Source organism: Callithrix jacchus, chromosome 12 (genome assembly GCF_049354715.1).
Source record: "Callithrix jacchus isolate 240 chromosome 12, calJac240_pri, whole genome shotgun sequence".
In the NCBI taxonomy this organism is placed as follows: domain Eukaryota; kingdom Metazoa; phylum Chordata; class Mammalia; order Primates; family Cebidae; genus Callithrix; species Callithrix jacchus.
The window spans coordinates 67,274,694-67,302,065 of record NC_133513.1 but is presented as its reverse complement, the minus strand read 5'-3'; the positions used below and the strand labels follow the sequence as shown (position 1 = coordinate 67,302,065).

At 37.0% G+C, this 27,372-nt stretch overlaps 1 protein-coding gene across 24 annotated transcripts in view; it reads right to left on the bottom strand.

Annotated features, from left to right (window-relative positions):
• Positions 1–27,372, bottom strand: part of JMJD1C (jumonji domain containing 1C) — a 380,550-nt gene that overhangs the window by 23,906 nt on the left and 329,272 nt on the right. For 11 of the 24 annotated variants that reach the window (XM_078345831.1, XM_078345828.1, XM_078345829.1 and 8 more), the window contains 11 exons: positions 26,610–26,753; positions 26,320–26,512; positions 24,533–26,211; positions 19,583–19,755; positions 17,113–19,319; positions 10,599–10,800; positions 8,044–8,258; positions 6,601–6,753; positions 2,367–2,456; positions 1,723–1,850; positions 1,329–1,542 (listed from right to left, as the gene is read on the bottom strand). In XM_078345831.1, coding sequence (XP_078201957.1) covers positions 1,329–1,542; positions 1,723–1,850; positions 2,367–2,456; positions 6,601–6,753; positions 8,044–8,258; positions 10,599–10,800; positions 17,113–19,319; positions 19,583–19,755; positions 24,533–26,211; positions 26,320–26,512; positions 26,610–26,753 — 5,398 coding nt within the window. Of the gene's footprint in view, positions 1–1,328; positions 1,543–1,722; positions 1,851–2,366; positions 2,457–6,600; positions 6,754–8,043; positions 8,259–10,598; positions 10,801–17,112; positions 19,320–19,582; positions 19,756–24,532; positions 26,212–26,319; positions 26,513–26,605; positions 26,754–27,372 lie in introns of all 24 variants that reach the window. The other 13 variants (XM_078345841.1, XM_078345845.1, XM_078345842.1 and 10 more) reach the window with 4 other exon arrangements.

Genomic DNA, 27,372 nt, shown 5'->3' with positions numbered 1-27,372 from the left:
ATGGATTCAAACAATTTGAATATAAAAAGGCCTTCCTCAGTATTTAAGATAAGTTTACATCTGTTGCAAATAAAAAACACTACAGCAAAGACAGGTAGAAAATACAGGTAAGTTGGCTGGGCATGGTGGCTCACACCTGTTATCCCAGCACTTTGGGAGGCCAAGGTGGGCAGATCGCTTGAGGTCTGGAGTTCAAGACCAGCCTGGCCAACACGCTGAAACCCCATCTCTACTAAAAATTAAGAAATTAGCTGGGTATTGTGGCACATGACTATAATCCCAGCTACTCGGGAGGCCCAGGCACGAGAACTGCTGGAACCCAGGAGGTGGAGGCAGAGGCTGCAGTGAGCTGAGATCGTGACACTGTACTCCAGCCTGGGCATAGAGTGAGACTCTGTCTTAAAAAAAAAAAAAAATACAGTTAAGTTACACATCTAGTGCTCTGGTGGCTTTATCAATATGCTCATCCATAAACAATTCTGTAACTAACTTCCATTTGTAGTCAAAGGAAGGCTAAGGCTGGGTGTGGTGACTCACATCTGTAATCCCAGCACACTGGGAAGATGAGGTAGGTAGACTGCTTGAGCCCAGCAGTTCAAGAACAGTCTGGGCAATATGGCAAAACTTCATGTCCATTAAAAAAAAAAAAAAAATTTGGCCAGGCATGGTGGCTCACGCCTTAATCCCAGCACTTTGGGAGGCCGAGGCAGATGGATTACCTGAGGTCAGGAGTTTGAGACCAGCCTGGCCAACATGGTGAAGCACTCTCTTCTAAAAACAAAAAATTAGCTGGGCATAGTGGTGCATGCCTTTAGTCTCAGCTACTTGGGAGGCTGAGGCAGGAGAATCGCTTAAACCTGGGAGGCAGAAGTTGTAGTGAGCTGAGATCGTGCCATTGCACTCCAGACTGGGCAACAAGAGCAAAACTCCTTCCCCTAATCCCCCAAGAAGAAAAAATTAGGCATGGTGGTACATGCCTGTAGTCCCTGCTATTTGGGAGGCCAAACTGGGAGGATCATCTGAGCCTGAGAGGTCAAGGCTGCAGTGAGCCATGATTGTGCCACTGCACTGCAGCCTGGTGATAGTCTCAAAACAAAGAAAACAACAACAAAAAGGCTAGTTCCTAATAAGACAAAATGTTTACATTGAACCTAAGCCATAATTCAAGCAAAAGACCAAAGTAAATTATTTACCTTAATATTAACAGTACCTGTACAATAGTACATTATTGGTTAGAAATGCTATATGCCTTGGAAACCTGGATAGTCTCAATTAAAAAAAAATACTATACTCCTCTCACACATACCTAGATAATCAATTATGTTTACCTTTTTTTTCCTCTCTGGCTTTTTGCTCTGCAAGATCTGCTAACCAGTGCAGTGGTGACTGGGATTCTGGAGGAGTTAACTTGTTATCTGTGCCTACATCACTCTCTGGGCTGCTGCTGCCATTTTTCTCAGACTTCTGAGGAGTATTTTGCTGCTGAGACTCAGGCATGCACAGAGAAATTTTATTACCATGATTAAGAACATTCTGTAAAACCTACAAAGGTAGAACAATTACATTTTTAAACACTTTCTTCAATTATTCAGTTAGTAGCATAGATATAAGAAATTTACACACAAACACAGAAAACATAAGTCATACACAAGTCCTATATCAAATTTCAAATATGTATTTTTAGCCATATATTTTATTTGAATAATCAGATTCTTTACTCACTTGAGATACACCATTCATTGCAGGAAAATTTCCAACTTGTAAATTCTGTTTGTTAGTACAATGACAATGAGATTTAATACCATATTTTTCCCTAAGAGTGTGCATGGCATCTAGAAGATCTGTCAAAACTACAAAATAAAATGGTAGTTAATAAAAAGATTACCACTAGTTGTTAATGCTGTAAAATTTTTTTCTTACAATATTTTATATTATAATATGGAACAATGGAAGTTTTCTTTTGCCCTTTAAATTTCTTCCATTTTTCTCCATTCTCTTCCATCTATTATAGACTCAATTATTCAACCAAATTTATGTTCTCTATTATTTTCTCTCTTACCTCTATTAAAAATTAGATATGCTCAAAATCTGTAAAAAGCTTTCATTGGAAATCTAATAGGCATTTTCATTACACTCTAGCTTTCCCCTTTTAATGGTGAACTTTCTTCATAACTGAGGCTTGGATTTATCTTCTGAGCTTTATTACACAGAGGATTTCCAATAACTGAGCAAGATAATGAATCAATACTAGTTAAACCTTCTCTCTCTCCATCCGGTTATACTTCTAGATACTCCCTTAAGTGTTCCTTTAATCTGGAGCAACCAAGAGCAGTTATATTACATGAAGAAGGTATATTTATACTTACTAGAACCAGGTATAATTTGGGTTGGCATTAAATGTTTGTGATCATGAGGCTGTCCCTTCACACACTTCATCCAAGCATATAGTTCTTTATCTGTAAGATAATACGCCTTGTTGTATATCACATTCATGGTTTCATAATTATAAATTGATGGTGTGAAGAACTTAACGATTATATAAAATGTCTTGGCCAGGCGCAGTGGCTCACGCTTATAATCCCAGCACTTTGGGAGGCCGAGGCGGGTGGATCACAAGGTCAAGAGATTGAGACCATCCTGGTCAACAGGGTGAAACCCTGTCTCTACTAAAAAGAAAAAAATACAAAAAAAAAAAAATTGGCTGGGCATGGTGGCGTGCGCCTGTAGTCCCAGCTACTTGGGAGGCTGAGGCAGGAGAACTGCTTGAACCCAGGAGGCAGAGGTTGCGGGGAGTCGAGATTGCGCCATTGCACTCCAGCCTGGGTAACAAGAGCGAAACTCCGTCTCAAAAAAAAAAAAAAAGTCTCACTGGCTAGAGTTACAGCCAATGAGGAAAAAAAGAAAATGTCAATGATATGCTTTAGAAGTCTGGTTCTGAAACAAGTCAGGAAAAACAGTTCCACCATTCCCTGAATTTTGTAAAAACAGTGATGCAAAATGGATATAAATAGCCTTTTCTAACATTTCCAGCTATTATTGTTATTAGTCACCTCTAACTTCTCTGTAGCTAATCTCCTTTTATCTCATACCTGTTTTCTGTGCCAAACAGAATTTTAGCCCGATTCTACTACATCAGACTGACACAGTTTGAGATGACTATTAATTCATTTTCCTCTTATGCTTCAAAGACATGCAGAGAAACATGAGACATGTGAAAAAGCTGGTACCATATAGTTATTAATTTCTATTGCTGACTCCAAGTAAGGTTTCATCCCTAAAGTTGTAAACAATTAAGGCATAGCATAGGGCATAACATAAAGATTAAACGTGTTTGATACCTTGATCTCAAGAACTTTCTCTTTAAATTTAGTGACACAGACAGCTACTTTATGAGGTAGCTATAACAGCTTCAGTGTCACAACACTCAATAAATTCAGCATTAAAAAATCTAGAAGTAGGCCAGGCATGGTGGCTCACACCTGTAATCCCAGCATTTTAGGAGGACAAAGAAGGCGGATCACTTGAGGTCAAGAGTTCAAGACCAGCCTGGCCAACATGGTGAAACCCCATCTCAACTAATAATACAAAACTTAGCCGGGTGTGGTAGCACATGCCTGTATCCCAGTTACTTGGAAGGCTGAAGCAAGAAAATCGCTTAAATGGGGCAGGGCCGGGGGGCTGAAGCTGCAGTGAGCCGAGATTGCACCATCGCTCTCCAGCCTGGGCTATAGAGCAAGACTCCATCTCAAAAAAAAAAAAAAAAATCTAGAAATATTATTTAATAAAAATATACATTAAATAAAATTCATACCCAGTCTAAAACTAGTTACCTTTAAAAACTTTGACTTTCCTCTGCAAAACCTATGTAACTTGCAAACATTTTATCTATTGCTTATATTTTAGAAATTTATGTTGATTACCACTATATGAAGCTATATATTAAACCTACTCGGCTGGGTGCAGTGGCTAACGCCTGTAATCCCAGAACTTTAGGAGGCTGAGGCAGGTGGATCACAAGGTCAAGAGATCGACAGCATCCTGGGCAACATGGCGAAATCCTGTCTCTACTAAAAATAGAAAAATCAGCTGGGCATGGCGGTGGGTGCCTGTAGGCCCAGCTACACGGGAGGCTGAGGCAGGAGAATCGCTTGAACCCAGGAGGCAGAGGTTGCAGTGAGCTGAGATTGTGCCACTGCACTCCAGCCTGATGACAGAGCAAGACTGTCTCAAAAAATAAAAATTCTACTAAATCTGAGTTTTACTACAATATTTAACAGTAAAATAGATATATAGATAGCACAGATAATAACCCAAGGTATAAGTTACACTTGAAAGAATGATACTTTCAAAATTAATACTACTATGCAAATAGCAGGCTGGGCATGGTGGCTCATGCTTGTTAACTCCAGCACTTTGGGAAGCCAAGGTGGGTGGATCAACTGAGGTCAGGAGTTCAAGACCAGCATGGCCAACATGGTAAACCCTGTATCTACTAAAAATACAAAGTTAACCGGGCATGTTGCCCCATGCCTGTAATCCCAGCTACTGAGGAGGCTGAGGCAGGAGAATTACTTGAACCTAGGAGGTTAAGATCGCGCCCCTACATTTTAACCTGGGCAACAAGAGTGAAACTCCGTTTCAACAACATAAAAAGAAAATAAGAAAAAAAATCAGCAGCAATGTAACAATTTAGTTTTAATATAAATACTCTTTATCTTACAAAAAGAATTTATAGTAGCTCATGTATATATACATATATACAACACAGCAAAATAGAGTAAATTAAAATTAACTTTTTTAATTTGGCAAAGGAAAACCAGAAATAATATGAAACCAGGAAAAAGGAATTTGAAATGCATGTCATGCCGTCAAGTTTTATAACTGAAAATGTCAAAATACATTTATTACTGTTTCATATTTTACTCATATTAACATATTTATTGCATATTCCAGAAACACTTAGCTATAGATGTTCAGCTATGCTTCCACATTTGCTCAGGTTTCTTTGGTAATAAAGGGTAAGAAACTTTGGTAATCCTATCAGTAGAACATAATGATTGTTAACCACGGTTCATCTACCTGATATACTACTATGAAAAAAGAGCTGCCTGAAATGAAAATGACATTCACTACTTTGAGACAATCTATGCTAAGTACTTCTAATGCTTCCACAATTCTAATCCTCTTATTTCATCAGAAGTCTACTCCTAACAAAAAACTCAATACCAGTTTTAGGTAGTCACTTCCAAAATTGCCTTGGATAATCTTTGTAAAACACTTTTGACTCATGCAGTTACTTCCTTTTTGAGACAGGGTCTCACTGTGTTGCCCAGGGTGGAGTGCAATGATGTAATCACATCTCACTGTAGCTTCCATCTCCTGGGCTCAGGTGATTCACCCATCTCAGCCTCCCAGGAAGCTGGGACTATAGGCACACACCAGCATGTTTAGCTGATTTTTTTTTTGGTAGAGATAGGTTTTTGCCATGTTGCCCAAGCTGGTCTTGAACACCTGGGCTTAAGTAATCTTTGGAGGCCTGCCCTGGCATCTCAAAGTGCTGGGAATTACAGGCGTGAGCCACCAAATCTGGCCCACTTCCTTTTTAAAACTTTATATTACTTCTAGCTGTATTAACAAAGAAACATTGTTTCGGTGACATTTATTTACCTAGAAATTAGAAATAATTGAAAAGCTGTTTCCAAATATCAAATATTTCTTTTCTAAAAACTGGAGTCAGCCAGGGCGACATGATGAAACCCTCTCTCTATGAAAAATACAAAAAAATTAGCCAGGTATGCTGGTATGTGCCTGTAGTCCCAGCTACTCAGGAGGCTGAGGTGGGAGGATCACTTCAGCTTAGGAGTTCAAAGCTGCAGTGAGCTGAGACTGTACCATAGTATTCCAGCCTGGATGACAAGGTGAGACCCGGTGTCTCCAAACAAAACAGAAAAATGGGGATAAATGGGGAGGGTGGCAGCATATTCTTCCAACATTTTTATTTGTATGCTACAGACTAATATTTAGAAAACTCAATTTACATTTACACTAATAAGTATTCAATTGGGACTTATACGGTATGATACTGCAATTCACAGGTCCCAGAAGGACTTCAGGCTTCTACACACTGCAGTCTTTTAAAAAAAATTTTAAAGAGACAGGTTCTTGCTCTGCCCCCTACACTGGAGTGCAGTGGTACAGTCAAAGCTCAGTGTAACCTTGAACCCCTGGGTTCAAGTGATCCTCCTGACTACGCCTCCCAAAGCACTAGGATTATAAGCATAAGCCACAGTGCCTGGCCCACACATTGAAATCAAAGCAACAAGGCCTAACCTAAATTTGGGCTACATTAAAGAACTGACTGAAATGAGAAGATGGATACCCTCAAGAGGCTGATGGGTGTAGATGCAATTTAATTCTAGAAAATATGACCATTAATAAACTGTGATTACTTCTCCTCTTAAAAACAAACTAAAAAAAAAAATTCCTTAATATACTATTAATTAAGGAAGGTAGGAATAAAAAAATCATCTCATGTTCTAGATTAGTGATCCTAAAAAAAATTATTAAAAATCTTCTATTTATATAAACTTATACACCAACCTCTAGAACTCTTCCTTTCCTTTGCCTTGTAACAATCTAAGCAGACCACAAATCCACATTTTTGGCAGACCCAGTGAATGTTAAACAATGTTGCTTCACATGCATCACACATCTCCCGGACTCCTCTCACTGCTCTTTTCCAGGCAATTTTGGCTGAAATACAGAAAAAACAAAAATTTTAAAGGCAAACATGCTCTTTTCCAAGACAATTTTGGCTGAAATACAGAAGAAATAAAAATGTAAAGGCAAACCAAGAACTTTCTGGGCTATATTAACTAAAGACCAATAGATTTTTTGAAGTAATTAGTAATTCTCTTCAGAAGACTCACAGATAATAAGTTAATAATAAAAATGGCTTATATGTAAGGCAGGGTTTTTCAACTCTGGCACTTTGGACATTTTCGGTTGAATAATGCTTTGTTTTGAGGGATTATTCTGTGCACTACAGGGTGTTCAGTGGCACCTGTACCCTCTACCTACTAGATGCTTGGCAGCATATCCTTAACTCCCTCAGTTATGCAACCAAAAATGTCTCCAGTCATTTGCTAAGCGTTCCCTGAGGGGCAAACCAGTAATTTTAAAGAAGGGAAGGAAAAGAAGCTAATATTTAGAGCATCTACTATATTAGGTCCTATTAAGTACTTTACATAAATTAACATAATTAACATAACTACTTTGTAAATAAATTAATCAAATAGTTATCCTTCCAATTTTATAGACCTGCTGGATATCCAGAGAGGTTATTTGCACAAGGTAACAGTTAAACAGGAAGTAAAGCTGAGATTCCAATAGAAATAATTGGGGTAGATTATGTCTTTATAGGCCAAAAGTTAAATTTTACAACATGCATCCAAAGTGGGTTTAACACATTAATTTATGTTGCAGTGGCAGAAATACCAAAATACTACTGTGATTTCATAAATGGTTAACTGACTCAATTCACCTTCTACAGGAAAATACATGTAACCTTAAATACATATTGGTGGCCGGGAGCGGTGGCTCAAGTCTGTAATCCCAGCACTTTGGGAGGCCGAGGTGGGCAGATCATGAGGTCAAGAGATCGAGACCATCCTGGCCAACATGGTGAAACCCCGTCTCTACTAAAAATGCAAAAAAAAAATTAGCTGGGCATGGTGGCATGCGCCTGTTGTCCCAGCTAGCCGGGAGGCTGAAGCAGGAGAATTGCTTGAACCTGGGAGGCGGAGGTTGCAGTGAGCCGAGATCGCCACTGCACTCCAGCCTGGTACCTAGTGACAGAGCAAGACTCTGTCTCCAAAAAAAAAAAAAAAAAAAAACGTATTGGTACATTCATTTGTAAAAAGGTATCATTATCATAATTAAAAATCAACACGATAAGATTAGGGATTTCTTTCATAGATCAAATATAATTCAACGAGAAATTCTTAAAATTTGTATAGTTCATATTATATTTAACTTCCTTACCATCCTTTTTCACCCACGACAAAGCTGTTTTTTCAGATGTTACTAATTGACAGAACTTATCCCCTATTATATCCAAGATATATTTAGAAGTTTCTATATCTAGTTCATCATCTTCATAATTTTCATGTGTCCACAAACTCATAGCTTCTTCATCATATTGGTCAGGAGAAGAGAAACCATCTATTCTAACTACTCCATTTTTACTAAATGACAATCTGAAATATTAAAACATAAAAGCATTAGGTACCAACATATTAAGAAAACATAAATCCAGTTTTTAAAGTTGTAAATTTATAATTGTTTATACTGCATTATAAAACAATACATTGAAAATAGGAATACATGGTAATTCTTCCCACACTAATTATTGAATTAATTTAAATAACTAATAGGTGTTATGCAAATGACAATAAGTAGTGCCAGTCTTCGGTTATTTCAAGAAATAAAATCACGTAGACTTAAATTACTTAACTCCAACAAAATAAAACTGTTTAAGTGTTTGATGAGTAACAAGAGTAAAAATGTGGGCCCAAGGTTGCCCAGAGCAATGCTATTATTTTACACATAACCTAAATCAGGAATCACTAAAGCTGAAATGGCCTAAATCACCTTAAGACTTTGACCAGGAGGACTTTAAAAATGCCAACTACACATACATTTTCATTCATTGACACATTATTAAAGTGATTTAGGAGAACAAGAATGAAATGCTTAATAGTTTTATAGAAACTGCATTAATGTGCTTACTTGCTCTGAGCTTCTGATGTCCAAATAACTACTCTATTCAGAGAAGTTTATGGTAAATGGCAGGTAAAACTACCATTTTCTTACTGGCTGGTGGTTATTCCTCAATTATCTTGTACTTAACTCTCTTTACTCTCAACTAGGTGATGTCTAAAATACAAGTCATACTGTATTTTTCATATGAACAGCAACACTTCTTTTATTACTATTTTTTGTCTTTATTATCAAAGTTTCCTTCTTTTTAAATGAAATTTCTCCTTTTGTCATACCCCAGCATCTTATTTTGACTTTATGTTACAATCTTTGCCTGAACATTTCTTTCCTTCAGACCTAGATTTTCTTATCACCTCAAACCTACTTTCCTTTTGATTCCTTTTTTCATCTTTTCTGTACTTCCATATGTACTACCTCCTATAACTATTCCCTGAAGTTGTCTGTCCTTTGGGGTCTGCTGGCTACAAGGGAAGAAAGATAACTTGGTCCATTCTTATCAATACATAATTTTGGATGTCTATACTTGGCTACCAGCATATTGTACTAAGCAGAATAAAGTATCTCAACTTCTTAGGAAGATAATTACAGCTAACAATAGAGCATTTCATATGTGCATGGGACTATATTAAGGACCTGGGATATTTTATCTCATTTAACCTTCATTAACCCTCTCTTAGGCAGGTACTAACATTTACATTTTGCAGATGAGACAGGCTTAGTTGTAGTCCTACCATAGTTAATAAACTCATATAGGAACTAAGGGACAGAGATGGAATTTACAACTAGAAATGACTGATTCTGGAGTGTGACATGTTAATTAGTCTTTACTGTCTGGGTTATCCAACTATTCTCCCCTCTCCCCCATCTACTCTTTATTTGAACTCTTACAAGTCCACCTTTAAGTTTTTAACTTTAAAATATTACTTGGTAATATCTATATTAAATTACTATGTAGGTTAACAACTTTTAAGTGGTTTTCATATTTTACTACAATAACGTTAAAATATGACAGGGTACTAACAAATCCTCCTTGTCATTTTGTAACTTTTTTTTTTTGAGATGGAGCTTCACTTTTGTTGCAGCAATGGTGCAATCTCGGCTCACTGCAACCACCACCTCCTAGGTTGAAGCTATTCTCCTTCCTCAGCCTCCCGAATAGCTGGGATTACACTCATGTGCCACCATGTCTGGTTAATTTTGTATTTTTAGTAGAGACAGGGTTTCTCCATGTTGGTCAGGCTGGTCTCAAACTTCCGACCCCAGGTGATCGAGCTGCCTTGGCCTCCCAAAGTGCTGGGATTACAGGCATGAGCCACTGCACCTGGCCATTTTATAACTTATCTTTACAGCTACAAATGTTTCATGTATGTTTGACAAAAGTATGGGTACCACAATGTAATGTAATGGCTTCAGTTTAACTGCCTAGATTGCTTACCTAGATTTAAAGTCTGTGATTATTAGCTAAAGTACAGAGAGAAATACTAAATTATTTTGGCCAAAGTAAAAAACATTTTTAAAAATCCTTAAATAAAAACTGTTATTTCCTATCATGTTCTTAAAAAAAATCATTTTCTTATTAAGAATAAATCTCAGAATAGAAAGGTCATATGAAACATGAGTAACAATGTATTTAGTGTAATAGTTAGAAATTGTTAAAATTTAGTACAAAAATGTTTAATGCTCTTTTATAGTGTTTCAGAAACACGGAGACTCAAAGACTCATCCCCTCATCCAAAAGGGACACTCAGAATAACACTATCATTTCCAATATAAAAATCAATAAATTATTTTTTTCGTAATTTCATATTTTCACTTACCGTCTAAAGTAGTAAAATCTACAAAATACCGGTGAGTGAGCTGGTTCTTCTCCTTTTTTACTGCGAATAAGTCTGCATTCTCGGCACTTTTGTAAATTAGGCCCTATCTCACAGCAGGAGTCATCCTGTAAAAAGGATTCCCCAGTTTGCTTCAGCTTCTTGACTTTACGCCAATCTTTTAATACTGAACGAGGAATGCCAGCTGTAAAATCAGTAGGAAAGTTTTAGCAAAATTTTACTTTATAGAAAGTTAAACTCCTTGAGATGAAATTCAAGTCAGTTATACAACTGTGATAATACAGTAAGACTATAGCAAAGAAGCAAAGACAATAAGAGCTCTAGGTACCAACTAATGACTAAGAAGTCTACAGTAGCGTTTCCATTTACTTACTATCCAATTCTACTAACCAAATGAACCACTCTTATGTCAGTGTACTGAAAATGCAGAACTAAGTTTTCCAGCTGCCTGAACTCCTTAAATATTAAGTAGTTCATATAGTATAACAGCAAACATGAGAATTATTTATATACTGTGTAAATCAGTAAGTGGAAATACAGACCTTCAATACCAAAAGTTGGTTTATGTAGAAGAAATCTCTTTCAAGATCCACACCAAGAACATAAAGATCAAAGGTTTATATACTTAGAAACTACAGGCTGGTTTCAACATATTTCTACTGAAATATATAATCTGGGCTGGGCACAGTGGTGCACGCCTATAATCCCAGCACTTTGGGAGGCCGAGGTGGGTGGATCACGAGGTCAAGAGATCAAGACCATCCTGGTCAACAAGGTGAAACCCTGTCTCTACTAAAAATACAAAAATTAGCTGGGCATGGTGGCATGCACCTATAGTCTCAGCTACTTGGGAGGCTGAGGCAGGAGAATTGCTTGAACCCAGAAGGCGGAGGTTGCGGTGAGCTGAGATCGTGCCATTGCACTCCAGCCTGGGTAACAAGAGTGAAACTCAGTCTCAAAAAAAAAAAAAAAAAGAAAAGGAATATATAATCTGATTTTCCAGGGTAGTGTGGCTCATTAAGACACATGGTAATTGTATAAAACCTGTATTTGGGAGAAGAGGTGCTAAAATATTTCTCCTAACATCTTTCCTTTATTATAATACCCTGCATTTGATATCAGAATACTGATGGCGGCGGTATCTTTTAGAAAAATAAGAGAGTTTGAAGAAAGTAAAGGAAAAATAAATTAACTTGGCTACCTCTATTGATGAAGGAATAAACGGCATCAAAAATGTGAAAAGGACAAAACTCTAATGAACTATCTAGTCTATTATGTGGGGGAAAAAAAAACTTATTTACATACTCTACATCATTGCTCCACCACACTTACTGACTTATGCTTAATAAGTATAACACTAGCTGAAGTAATCGTCATCTAGAGAGTAGGAAGAATTTCTAGACTGAGAGGATCTTCAAAAATTAATGTTTATTAAAATTTTTACAAACATATTCACTTCAAAGCAATCTATGTTGGGGTCCAGGCGCAGTGGTTCAGCCTGTAATCCCAAAACTTTGGAAGGCAGAGGCAGGCAGATCACTTGAGGCCAGGAGTTCAGATCAGTCTGGACAAAATAGTAAAACGCTGTCTCTACTAAAAATACAAAAATTAACCAGGTGTGGTGTCACACGACTGTAATTCCAGCTACTGGGAGGCTGAGGCAAGAGAACTGCTTGAACCCAGGGGAGGAAGGTGCAGTGGGGCAAGATCATGCCACTGCATTCCATCCTGGGTGATGGAGTCTTTTTTTTTTTGTTTAAAAAAATATGAAACAAAATAAAAGCAAGCTATGTTGGGATAAGCAGTTATTTGTTGGCTCTAACTTGTAAGTATACTTACTGCACCCATATAATGTATCTTTATGTGAGACATCAGTTTTACACAGTGTGCTATTTCTGTCATGCTGAAAGAATAAACTGTATTTCCTATCCTTGTGTTTTCTAATCATGCCCAATGTGTAGGTCAGAGGTACAGCAATTCTCCTGAGACTACATACTTCTTGCAGAAACTCAGAAAGTACTGTGTTTAAATAAACTATATGGAGTGGCCCATTTGAAATCAGGTCCAGTTATCAAGCACCTCTAGAACTGCTGCCTCATTCTTTACAATTACGTGCTTTCCCCTCTTCTGTCTCTAACTTAGGGCAAGGAACCATTTGGCTTAATCTACTAGAGAAACACCCATGTGTATAACCACATACCACATCTCCCATTTATGGTATAAACCCATTTCCAGAAGACTTATGTAAAAGGTTTATTTCCTCCATTGTGCAAAAGACAGATTTTTTCCAATGAACTGTGTAAAATATTCAGAACTTTTACAGTCAGAATGAATGACAGAATTGTTATAATGCTGATAAATTTTTATTTGGCATACTTGCTTCTAGTCATTTATTTACTTTCAATTTATTACATAGAATAAACTAAATATAGTCGATTTCTATTTTTATTATATGCCTTTAATTCCAGATAATGGAACAGTTCAGAGTATGGATCACCATACCACTGTGAACAACTTAGATAATACTATAGTAAAGAATCAGACATTTAAAAGCAAATCTCAATTATGTGACACAAAATAGGCACTTAGAGCTTTTTTTCCTGTAAAATAAATAAGTACAAAGACATTAAGGCCACATTCATATGGAGACCTTTTGATGTTATAATTTTTGCTTCTAGATGAGGCCATACATGACTGCAGCTATCTGTACAACAGCTATAGTATTTGTACAATACATTTTTATTGTACAAATAATTTTATTATGCAAATACAATAATTGTATTGTTCAAATGCTATGTACAAATACTATGTAGTATTTGTACAACAGCTGTAGTATTTGTACAATAAATAAAATTCATCCTTCAATTCCATATATATAATTTACTGACAATATATAAAATGTAACTTTGAGATCAAGACATTCAACAAAAAATACCTAACTCAACGGATAAGTCTTCATTTATAATAAGAATCTTAGTTCTCTATTAGCAAATCCACAAATAGCTGCTCTAACAGAAAACTGGGAGGAAGAAAATGAGAGCCAAAATACATGCCGAATATTAATCTCTGTATATGCCACCCCCTTGAAAAAATATTCTTTTGGAGATACGGAAATTACTATGATCATAAACCACTGGTTTTGTGTATCACAGAATTTACATGTTTAAATATAGTGGCAATTTCAGATCATAAAATTAAAAGTAAAAATTAGATAAAATGTAAGATGAAAGTAAATAAAACATAAACATTAGTGGAAGAAAAGCAGCTGACTTTTAATTCAGAAAGAGAGCAGATAGGAAGACATTCTGAAATAGCAGGTACAACTAAATCTGTATCTCACTTTATAATATACTAAGAAACACATTATTATACATGTATGTGTGTATAAAATATATAATTATACATGTATAATGGTGTATGTAATCATATTACATAGTTGAGGTGTAAGCCGAACTCATTCTTTTTGATTGACCATGACTGATGACAATTCTACTAAACATTAGAAGGAAAATGGACATATTTAATCCATGAAGTAGATAATTCACTCATATTTAGAAGTTCCCTGACTTATGGAAGCTCCCAACTTAAAGAACTTTCTTATGCTCAGGAGGCTGAGGCAGGAGGACTGCCTGAGCCCAACAGGTTGCTGTGCCCTATGGCTGCACCTGTGAATAGCCACTGCACTCCAGCCTGGGCAATATAGAGATTCTGTCTCTAAAAAATATTTAATAAAAACTTTTCTAGGTAGCCTAGAACAAAAGCAAGTCAACTCTGCCCACAATTAAACATGGCATCTAATGTTAACTTAATATTACTTTGGAATTGGTGAACAAATGGGTCATAAAATAGTCTCTCTAAAGCTACATGCTAATTACCAAGCAGGCAAGATTTGACTAAACACTACAACCTGGTGGGAGGTAGGGGGGAGGCACTCATTCTAGCCCTTGTCTTAGAACTCTTACTTGTGAATATGTATATTCATCTCAAGATGAAAAGAGAATATGTATTTCACTAAGACTTAATTTTATAAATATAACTTCACAAGAGTTTTCCTGGGTGTTAATAGACAGGAATCTGTTATTAATTTAAGTTTTACTCAAGTATTTGAACACCCAATACCAAAGGAAATGTCATTTAAGACAGAAGAGAAATAATTAAACTGCTTATACTAAGCCTATTATGAATTCGTTGGGGCAGTGAGAGAATAAGGGGAACACATAAGAAAAGCAACACTGTATATAACCCAATATTCAAGTAAATGGCAGGTATCCTCCGATGTTAATCCCCCTCTCTGTCTTCTGACTATGCTTGCATTTCAGTCTGTCAGTCTCTGGCTCTAGTTGAGTTTGTCCTTTGTTCTTTCACTTTCTGACTGTCCTTTTCTATGATTCCATCCTCCTGTTTTCCTCTCCTTCACTTTACCTCTGGTTTCCACACAGGCATGTGGGAAAACCTCATTCAGTTAAAAGGCACAAATGAGAGCCTTCAAGCATCCAAGTGCTTGTGAAAGTACTTCTTGAGTGTCCACATTGTCACAGATATTTCATATATTGTATGTGGATGAACACACGGATATAGTGAAACTAAGTGCTTTCTGCATTGTGCCACATACCTAAAAAGAAATAAGCAAACTGAGAAAAACTACTTCTAGAGTAAAATAATATAGAAACACTTTATAGTGAATATTACTGTTAAGTATCCCTTATTTTTTCCAGCTGTAGCCACAAAGGAAATAAAATCAGTTTTGAAGCTATTACTTAATATGGCAATTCTTTAACATCGAAATAAAAACACAAAACCACAAGCCACCCCTTATATTTAACTTTTACCCATTGTTAAGGACTATCTGAATGAGAAGCATTACTTAAATAGATGATAGTTTCCATAAGCTTCCAATTTTTGTCACCAGACGATATAAAAGTGAAATATAGACCACATTCATATTACTCTGAAGTACAATTGACCCTCCATAACTGTGGTTTCCAAACCCATGTATTCAACCTACCATGGATCAAAATACTCAGGGGAAAAAAACATCCTACAAAGTTCCAAAAAACCAAACTTTAATTTGCCATGTGCAGAGTACTATGCTCAATCATGCATGAATGAAGTGATGTGTAGGCACTGCATTAGGCATTACAAGTAATCTAGAGATGAGCTAAAGTATATGGGAGGATGTGTGTAGGCTACATGCAAATATAGTCATACATTGTTAGGCAATTTCCACATTCTGGAAACTTCATAGAATGTACTTACACAAATCTAGCATATAAACCTGTACAGTATGTTACTGCATACTGTAGATAATTGTAACACAGAGTATTTATGTATGTAAACACAGAAAAAGTATAGTAAAAACAGTCTTATAATCTTATATGAGACCACTATCATATATATATTCCCTCTTTTTTGTTGGGGGGGGGCGGGGGTGGAGACAAGGTCTTGCTCTGTTGCCCAAGCTGGAGTGCAGTGGTGCAATCATGGCTCACTGCAGCCTCAACCACCCCAGCTTAAGTGATCCTCCCACCTCAGCTTCCCAAAGTGCTGGGATTACAGGAGTGAGCCACTGTGCCCAGCTGTGCATTTTGTCACTGATAAATAAGTTATTATGTAGCATATGACTGTACTATGCTATTTTATATAAAGGATGTGCACATCTGTGAATTTTGGTATCCATGGAAGGGTCCTGGAACCAATCCCTGACAGGTATACCTAGAAACAATTGTAATTCTCTTCTAGAAATTTGCAATTATGTATATGTGAGTAGAATTTCTTTCCCAACTATATCTTGTTGTAGGTAAATATCTTAGCTGATACTACGAATCCACTTTTGGTGTGACAGCCATAACTGCATTTTGACAATTCTTAGAAATGGCCAAAATTACAAGTAACTACTAAATTACACATTGGGTTACACAAATTACCTGCAATGACTGTCACATAAAACATATATTTCTACAAGTCTTTTAACAATGAAGGAATATGTGTTCTCTCATTTCCTCTTAAAGGGTACTCACTTGTGAAATGTACAAATGAGATCAATAAGCATATACATAAAGTTAAGGCATGCAGTGAAGACAAAGGATGCCCTTAAGCTCACTAATTTTTTCTTTTTTTTTTTTTTGAGACAGTTTTGCTCCATCACCAGACGCCAGACTGGAGTGTAGCGGCCCAATCTCAGCTCACTGCAACCTCCACCTCCAGGGTTCAAGCAATTCTCCTGCCTCAGCCTCCCAAATAGCTGGGACTACAGGCACACGCCATCACACCCACCTAATTTTTGTATTTTTAGTAGAGACGGGGTTTCACCATGTTGGCCAGGATGGTCTCAATCTCTTGACCTCATGATCTGCCCGCCTTGGCCCCCCAAAGTGCTGGGATTACAGGTGTGAGCCACTGGGCCCAGCCTAAGCTCACTAATCTTTAAAGAAGCACACTAATACAGCTAAAACATTCAGCCCATTTTACCTGAGACAAAAGAAAGTAAATGACTTACTAGTACTGTTGCTTTGCAACTTCAATTTACTTTTTTCTTTGGCACTCCTGCTTAGAACTCCATTGGGTTTCAAATCTTCTTCTATTTCAGTTTTTCTCTTCTGCAAATCATTTTGCTTCTTTTTGTAAGTTGGCTTTGGTTGCCTTTTAGTCCTTTGCTCTGACTTGCTTTCGCTTTCATCTGAGTCTCCACTTTCAGAGCCAGATTCATAAGTTCTTTTGGCTTTCCTCCTATTGACTTTATCATCTTTTATATATTTATCAACTATGATCTTACTATCTACACTATTTTGTATATCACCAGATGTAGAGGCTATTAAGTTGACAGAACATGGCTTAATAATTTCTGATACAGAATTCCCTGAATTTTCCATTTTATTAGTATTTTTATCTTCTTCTGAATGTCTGGTGAGCCAGGCCTTTTTCAGTTTAGTATGGTAGTTTGGTTGACTTGTCTGGGAAGCTTGCCCATTTCCTACAGAGTTTGCTTTGTTAATTGTACTACAGATTACAGTGCTATCCAGAGGAAGGGAGGCTGAAGATGTCTGATATTTTATAGCATTAGATTCAGTCTCACTAACATTACTACTTTTATACTGAGCTGCAGCCAGTGCTGCCTTGTGCTTTTTCAAATGGATAAAATCAGTTGTGCCTGAGAACCCAGAACTGGGCTGAACAACACTTCCTGTCTTACTACTGGCTAATATAACTGGAGCTGTGGTGCTGACCTTGCATTCTTGTGTTTGAGCCACTGGCTGACTGATACTTTTTGAAGATGTACATTCTGATGATGTAGGGGCCAAAATGGTATTTGATAGAGATGAAGTTACTTCTGAACCACCCCAGCTGGAAACACTGGTAGTAGCGGCAACAGATGTGATGACATCCGTTTTGGTATTACACATTGTATTTACAGCAGACATGACTGAACTGGGAACACTGCCCTGTGAGACAGCCTGAAAGTTTTTTTCAGATTTTGTGTGAACACTGTCTGAATTCACATTTGGCAAAATGATTCTTCCAGTTTCTCCAGCTTCTGCTGGTTTGAGGCAATCTGTTTTATGTGCCCCAGCTGAAGATCTTTCACTAACTCGATCTTTAGAAGCTAACTGCACTGCTGGCATGCTATCTGTTTTTGTACTAGAAGATGGACGCACAATGACAGATGCCATTGCAGCCTGTAACTTTCCGCTGCTTTTCTCCACATGCCATTCGGTTTTCTCTTTGCTGAGGTTATTATTAGGTTTCCACATCTCTGTCAAACTCTGTTCTGAAGAACTCTTAAAATTTGCCTGAGAGTCTTTTGGCTCGGGTATTAGAGTTGGAGGCTTCTGCGATTCTTGAACTTTCCCACCAGCATTTACTGGCATCACTGGAGTTAAAGTTGGAGGGGAAAGGCTACTATAGCTACCTTCCTTTCTTTCCAGGCTGTGATGGATTGGTGGGTGAAATACTGGTGCTCTATGTAATGCAGGCATACTGCGGAGTGTATTTGTAGAAGAAACTGTCAAATGGGTAGGACTCCTACAATCATTTCTGAAGGCTGTTACTGAGTGAGATGCAATCTGATGTGGAAGATGCTCCGGTATCTTGCCTACTAAACCTTCACTTTCTGGTTGGTGTTTAATCAAAGGTGGAGGCTTTGAAAGAGATGTTATAAATGAAGTCAGAGTTTGAGGATTAGCTGCTGCCACTGCAAGGGCATTACTCTGTTTATCACTGTAAATATTTGAAACTTCTTTGGATGGGTATGATCTTGGTGGTTCATTGACCACACTATTAGACAATGTAGTGAAATAGTTACTTTGGGGTAAACTCTGAGGCACTGAGTGCTTCATTTTATAAAGATCTGATACTGAGCGTTCTACATCTGTATCTTGTTTGATGACATGGCTTTTAGGACTGGAAGATGATGATGCCACTCTGGAATAATTCTCTCTTTCACCCTCAAGTCCCTTGATTTTAGTTGTAAAGGGAGCAACATCAATACTTTCTTGAAGAATTCGACGGTGTTCCTCTTTGTATTTGTTTAATCTCTCTCCAGTCTCCTGGGGTGGCCTCTGTAATTGATTTAATACTGGATCCACAAAATGCCTATGTAAGTGACAATCTTTTCCAGTCTGTGCCCGATTTAGATCCAGGTCATTTTTTGTTGATGTGGATGCAACAGACCGTAGTGGTTCCATAAAAGCTTTCCTTTCCAATTCTCTGTAAAGAAAATACACAAAGATTTCTGTAACCACTTTTTATTGAAAAATAAAAAGATAGCTTCTATGCAGTATCATTCTATTATGAAAGTAAAAAACAACTTTGCATGTACTCAATATTATAATACATTTGAAGAAATATCAAAACAGAAGAAAGCCTAATCTTAAGATATGTGTTAACTTAAAATTAACTGTTTAAAATGTGAATTAAGAAAAATTATGAAAAACAAGGTATTCATTATTTTTAAGCATTAGTGAACTTACTCCTTATGATGATCTGCTAAAGTTTTTGTCAATGGTGGACTGGAATGGGCTGTAATTTTAAGAGGCCGATGAGGCTCTGCACTGGAAGGTCTGACAGGAATGTGACTAAGTAATCCAATACCATCTGCTGAGGTCACAGGGGTGGGCTGATGTAGCCAAGGACTGGGAGAATTCTATTAAAAAAACAACAACAACCTAGACTTCAGTTACTAGAAAAAGCTAAACATTGTGTCACAGTAGAACTGGGTATGATCTTAATGGTTTATTAGTGGGTATGATCTCAATGGTTTATTAGTTCATTAAAATAGCAGTTTATTTGGGAAACTGTAACTTTTTCTAAATACATCTTATGAGAAATATTCAGATGAGTAACATAATTATATAGATTTTTCCATATCCTATAGAAAAGTAATCAGTATTAGAGAATAATTTATTGTCATCTTACTAAAAACAGATCTTAAAATCAGTGCCTTTAACTTACTATAAATGCCATATACAGAACCTAGCTTTTATGATTTTCTAAGATCCTAACAGCAAAAGAATATGTTGCTAATAGCAAAAAACAATTAGTACTAAAATACATTTCACAGAAATAGAAATTATAATCAAATTCATTTGTCAGTTTTTGTCATAAAAAATAATTAACTTTTCCAAAGTAACAATGCATTGACAATTGGCAGATAATTACATTTAAAAACCCAAAAGCACTCCTCATTTCACTCTAAGCTATAAACATGGTTGGACCATTAAACTTGGAGATGTAGAGGTCTAACAAAGTTAATTTTATACATCAATACGCTGCCTGTCTCATAAATGAATATAAGATGACAGCAACCTCTACACTGAGACATACAGTTAGCTGATTACATGCTTACGGATTGTTTCTATACTGTGACTCACTGACATTCTTCCAGAACATGTTTTATGAGTTTGTTAATAGGATGACAGTCAAATAGCAGGAAAATACAACCTCCTTTGTATTTTCTCTAATTTATTCCCTAACAAGGAAATACATTTTAATTCCCAAACTAATGCAAAAGCAATATATCACACAAAAAATATACTGCTATGAAATTAAAAACATACACTATAGCCATAAACCCCATACAAGAGAAAAATACATAAATATACACATACAGATCAAATATGTGTCTCAAACAGCCTCAGTTCTACAAGACCCAGAAATCATTAACAGCAATCAATTACAGCAGTGATAACATTTTGTGCTATAAAATAGCATTCAAAATTATTTCTTAATAATAGTGTCTTATGCTTGTATTGTTTCTTCACTTTTGGTAACAATAGTGGGGGGGGAGGAGATTTTTATTTTTTACTCAAAATGTTATTCAAATTTACTCCTTTATGATTTTATATAATAAATGGAAATCTGATAGGCTTGTTTTTAGGTGAACACATTTTTGACCAGTTAATAAAATATTTTATTTACTTATAAATGCAGAGGCTAGACAGTCACGGTCTAAGTCCATATAATACATGTGACATATACTGAGTAATGCTCCCTTCCAAGTCATTTTTAAGTTACTTAAATCTGTTTTCCAGAGTTTGGATGTTAAGGAAAAAGACACAAATCTGTTAGCCAGCTCTTGGCTCCCCTGTGTTCCTCTAGCTAGCCTATCTTTGTGCAGCTGCAGCTACATTAATGTCATGAGAGTGAAGGGTCAGAATAAAAATGTGAGTGCAATAATAAAAATAGAAACCTTGAATGAAAAATGTAAGCGCACTTGGGCCACCAGGCCTACTTTCTATTCTGGTAAAGAGGATAATATAGTGATCAGTGATTCTTCACTGAGTTTGAGTATGTAACGTACAGGTTCTAGTATGATTCTAATCTACCAAAAGAACAATGGAAACCTCTAAAATGGTAATGGGAAGCTTGTGATCAATGGAAGCACAATTCTGGAACTGAGATCTTGTCAACCTCAAATGTGGTGATGCTGGTGCAGAATAAACTGTGGGGATCACTGATAAGACCTCATTAAAGGCCAAGGCCTTAAGAAAGTAGAGCCAAAAGAAGTCCATATTGCAAAGGAGTAAACCACAGGAAACATTTTTCAAAATTGTTAGACATGTGTCTTGCATCATCAATCACTTGGTGCCACTTATCATCAAAGTTCATCCATCACATACATGGTTGGGCATGGTGGCTCATGCCTGTAATTCCAGCATTTTGGGAGGCCAAAGCAGGTGGATCACTTGAGGTCAGGAGTTCGAGACAAGCCTGGCCAACATGGTCAAACTCTGTCTGTACTAAAAAGACAAAAAAAACAGCTGGGTGTGGTGGTACACACCAGTAGACCCAGCTACTCAGGAGGCTGAGGCAGGAGAATCACTGGAACCCGGGAGGTGGAGGTTGTAGTGAACTGAGATCACACCACTGTACTCCAGCCTGGGCAAGAGAGCAAGACTCCATTTCAAAAAAAAAAACAAACAAAAAGTTCATCCATCACAACATGGTAATGATAGACTCATGGCCACAGTCTACCCAAAACACAATAGTTCCTCTGACAAACTTCTGGCATGATGAACATCATGCTTTTACCTACTGGCATCACTAATGTTATATGTAAAAAATATCCCTTAGTAAAAGAGAAAGTCACTAGAATTGTCTTCTAAATCACCACCCCCATCTGTGATCTCACTTAAATTCAGAAAGCCTGAGAAGGTGATATTAAAGTGTTAAAAAACACCCATGTGAGGTGGAGGTTGCAGAGAGCCAAGATCATGCCAATGCACTCCAGCCTGCATGACAGAACAAGACACTTTCTCAAAACAACACCCACGTTCACTGTAGCATTATTCACCACAGCCAAGACTTGAAAGCAAGTGTCCACTGAAAGATGAATGGATAAAGAAAATAGGGCACATACATACAGTGGAATATTATACAGCCTTAAATAAGAGGAAAATCCTGTCACATGTTGCAACATGGATGAACCTCAAGAATATTGTACTAAGCTACATAAGCCAGTAACAAAAGGATAGATATTCTGTGATTCTACTCTGAGAAAGTATCAAAGTCAGGAAAACCACAGAAACAGAAGAAAGGTGGTTGCCAAGGGCTGGAGGAGAAGGGGAATTAGCATTTAATGTCTATAGTTTCAATTTTACCAAATGAAAAAGTTCTAGAGACCTGCTGTACAACATGAACATACTTAACACTACTGAACTATACACTTAAAAATGATTAAAATGCTACATTTAATGTTATGTATGTGTGTATGTTTTAACCACAAAACAAACAAGGTGTTAAAAAGAGATTCTGGGAGATACTTGAAGAGCATCCTAGGATGCACAAAGGATAAGGTTGTTTCCTGGGAGTTCAAAAGTGATACCCATTTTTCCATTTTTTTTTTTCTTTTTTCTGAGACAGAGTCTTGCCCCATCACCCAGGCTGGAGTGCAATGGTGCGATCTTGGCTCACTGCAACCTCTGCTTCCCAGATTCAAGCATTTCTCCTGCCTCAGGCTCCCAAGCAGCTGGGACTACAGGCACATGCCACCACACCTGTCTAATTTTTTATATCTAATAGAGATAGGGTTTCGACATGATGTCCAGGCTGGTCTCAAACCCCTGATCTCGTGATCTGCCTGCCTCGGCCTCCCAAAGTGCTGGGATTACAGGCGTGAGCCACTGTGCCGGGCCCCATTTTTCCATTTTTTATATTGGGGCTGGTATTCCTTTCAACCACCATTTTTTAGTATAAAAATGAATTTGCGATAGAAACCACATAGCTCATGAAGGAGTAAGAGCCTTATGCCACTTTAGGAATACTGTGTTAGGCAGACAAAATCTCAGCTGCAGCTTTATCCCCAAATACTGGGAATCTGCAACCTTGAGCACCCTTAGAGGAACAAGGGAGTTAAAGAGTCAAACATTGTACTATGTCATTAATATACAAATATAGATCTGGAGAATATAACAATTTGTTTTTAAGAATAATTTGGCTGGGTGCAGTGGCTCACACCTGTAATCCCAGCATTTTGGAAGCCAAGGTGGAACATCTGAAGTCGGGAGTTCAGGACCAGCCTGACCAATGTGCAGAAACCCCATCTCTACTTAAAAAAAAAACAAACAAACAACAGTATTACTAGCCAGATCATCTAGTCAAACTCCATTTGACTAGATGGTGCATGCCTGTAATCCCAGCTACTCTGGAGGCTGAGGCAAGGAGAATTGCTTGAACTTGGGAGGCGGAGGTTGCGGTGAGCTATTACTCCATTGCCCTCCAACCTGGGCAACAAGAGGAAAACTCCAACTCAAAAAAAAAGAATAATTTGATAATATATACCAAAAACCATACAATTTTATATAAATTTTAGAAATTTCACTTCTGGGAATTTGGCTGAGCAAATAACTATGAAAATATACCAAAAATTTAAATCTATAATAAATAAATATTACAATCCAAAAAGTTTTACTTCTTTAAACTAAATCTTTTTCTTTTTTTTTTTTTTTTGAGACACAGTTTCACTCTTATTGCCCAAGCTGGAGTGCAATGGCACAAGCTCAGCTCACTGCAACCTCCGCCTCCCAGGTTCAAGCAATTCTCTTGCCTCAGCCTCCCAAGTTGCTGGGATTAAGGCATGCACCACCACACCCAGCTAGTTTTTTGTGTTTTTAGTAGAAATGGTATATTCATGATATTAGCCAAGCTGGTCTCGAAATCTTGACCTCAGATGCTGGGATTACAGACATGAGCCACCACTCCCAGCCTAAACAAACTCTTTATACAAATAAATATAGGCTTTTCTGAGGTTTCAGCTACCCCTCTGAGGTTACGAAGCATATGGAAAAACAACGGTTTGAAAAATTCTAATGTATTTTATAACAGAAAATGACCTAAAGAAATAGATGGAATATTGAAAAAGGACTTGTACATGCTCATTAATAAATATATATTGATATGTGGCAAACCACAGTATAACTTACCCTCCTTAATGAAGCCTCAGCATTAACTGCATTTTCTGGGTGAACCCACTTAGAAGAAGGCAAACCAAGTCCTGAGTATGCATGTGTTCCATTTGGATACTGCCAAATAATTGGATAAAGTCCAAGCTGATTATATGAAGCAGAAGGATGGGCTTGTCCAAGAAGATGAGGTGACTGGTGCTGTAACAACTGTTGTTGTTGCTGGTGTGCTAGTGCTAAGTGGCTCAAGCTGCTGGCATGAGCACTCTCTAGTCGTGGGTGGCCACCAAGTAAGGAGGCAGTAGGCACTCCAGGTAACACAGTGGGAAGTAAATGAGGGTGATGGACAGCATGGTGTGGACCACTAGTCAGAGGGTGAGTGTTAATGGTAGGTAATGGAGTTTGACTGGATGATCCGGCTAGTAAGTGGGGTGCAGGAGTTAAGGCAGGATGATGGGTACCTGGATTTAAACAGGTTCTATGAGATGAAGAGTGAAGAGGAAAAGGATGCTGGCTTAGGAAAGGTGAAATATGATTAGCTCCTGTTTCTGACCCAATAAGTGCAGGATCTCTGTAAACTGTAAAATGCTCATTTTTATCAATGATAAGAGGACTCTTTGTAGTTTCTAATGTACTGCTTCGAGTAGGAATTGGATGAAAACTGCATCTTGATAGCTCATGTTCTATCTTATTTGCCAGTCTTCTTTCACCAGTAGGTTGGTTGTTCACATAAGTGGCCTTAGACTTTACAGAATCAGGAGAATGAGTTATTTTGGGTTTAACAACTTCAGGTGAGGGACTGGATTTTATCTTGTGAGTATCTACTGAAGTATTAAGTTTAGATTTTATAGTCTCTGGAGGTGGACTTCGCTTATGCAGCTTATCTTCCATGACAGAAACTGCACTTAAAGTAGAAATATAAGAGACATACTTCTCTTTTTCCATGTTCAAGTTATCATTTCCTGAAGAAGCATTTATAACACTTGATTGGGTTAAATCCACTTTAACTACCTCACTGACCCAGCTCTGATCAGAATCTTGTTTTGTTATTTCCAAGAATTTTGCATTTGCAATAGAGTGTTTTGAATCACTAACATTAGGATCCATTTTCTGAAGTGTCTGAAGGCCAAAGGTACTTGAGTTTTCCTGAGCCACCTTTTCTAAATTAGTGTCATTTGTAATATCAATAACACATTTTGGTGTGGGTGGTCTGGATACAAACTTCTCCTTTGGTAGTAATTCCACTGTACGTGTTTTTTCCATATTACATTCCTGAGGAAGTAAATCATTAGGATTATGATCAGAAGGTGTGGACTGTTCTGATGAATGGATAATCATATCTTCTTGAAGCTGAGTGTCAACAGACTTCTGCTTCTCTGCTTCTTCATGTGTTTTATCTTCCTGTATTTGATCCCAGGGAGACTGGTTATCTTTTAGGGTCTCTTCTCCTGACTTCTCATTATTATGGGGTTTTCCTTCTTCTCCATTTATATTTGAAGTATTTTTATTTTTCAATTCATTCTCTGGCTTCTGTTCTGAGGAATTATCTATTATTCTCTTACTTGAATTTTCTGAGTCACTGCTCTCAGAAAAGTCTGAAACATTGTCAGTTCGAAGTCTTTTCATATTTAGTTTCTTTTCATCTTCCTCAGGTTTCCTTCTTTTATTCATCAAGTGTTTGTTTTTACCTTTAGGATTTTCTGTAGGATTAAAAAAAGAACGGTCTTATTTTTCATACTAAATAACCATATTCTAAAATGTATTTTTGTTTTACTTATTCCCTTAAAAAAAAAAAAAGTGGGTCCTACCTCCTCGTGATATATAATCATATTTTTCCTCCTTCATCTTCTCTTCATCTGGTATACTGCTATCTGAGCCCTTCCTCTTATGTGGACGGATACTTCTTTGTTGCTGTTGCTGGTGCGTATTCTGTTTTGGTACAGCAGCTTGTGAGTTCATTGCTGGTCTAGGACTATTTGCTTGGGCACGTGTGTAATGACTCTAAAAGTAACCAGTTAACAGTAATTGTTTACTACCTGGTTTCTACTAGCCTAAGGAAAAATATTTTACAGAAATTCATCCCTAATAACATACATACGTGAACAGCGTTGATGTTTTGATTGGCACGAGACCTGCGCCGTGATGTAATGCCAATATTTTCACCTTTTAACAAAGAGTGAACAACATCATCTAGAAAGGTCATTTGAACCATAGAAGGATCGACATTCTGTGGTTCTAGTACCTAATCCACAATACAAAACAAAAACAAAAATTAAATCGAATGAGCTTATCAAATATTTGGTATAATTTTCTTTTTTTTTGCCTTTTTTTGGTATAATTTTTTTTTACTCAGCAGAAATGTTTAGAAATCAGCTTGTTATCCCTAATTAATAAGATTGTTATAATTTACTATAATCACTTAAGACAAAATTACCTTTTTAACCTTCTGAAACTCACCATTTCAACTACTAACCAAGAATTAAAAAGCAAATATATACACTGCAAGATGCATCTTGAAAAACAAGGATAAGAATTAATCAAGAATATAGATGCCAACAGACAATATTAGTACAAAACAAGACATAGATGCCAAGATATGAAATGTATTTAAAAAATAGGAAGTAATTTTCAAAAAGCAGTCGTAAAATAAAAGTCAGAGGTAGACTTTAGGGAGAAGAAAAAGACTAAAATTGTGCAAGTGAATAATTTTGAAAATGTGATTAAAGAAAACTATTTTAACAATCCAAGGCACTTTTGTACTTTTTTGAGAGGTAAAAGTTTGTCACTGTTTTTACTGGGAAAAAAAAAAAAAAGTAATTAAATAATAATACTTATTTGGCATTTTAATCAAAGTATTGAAT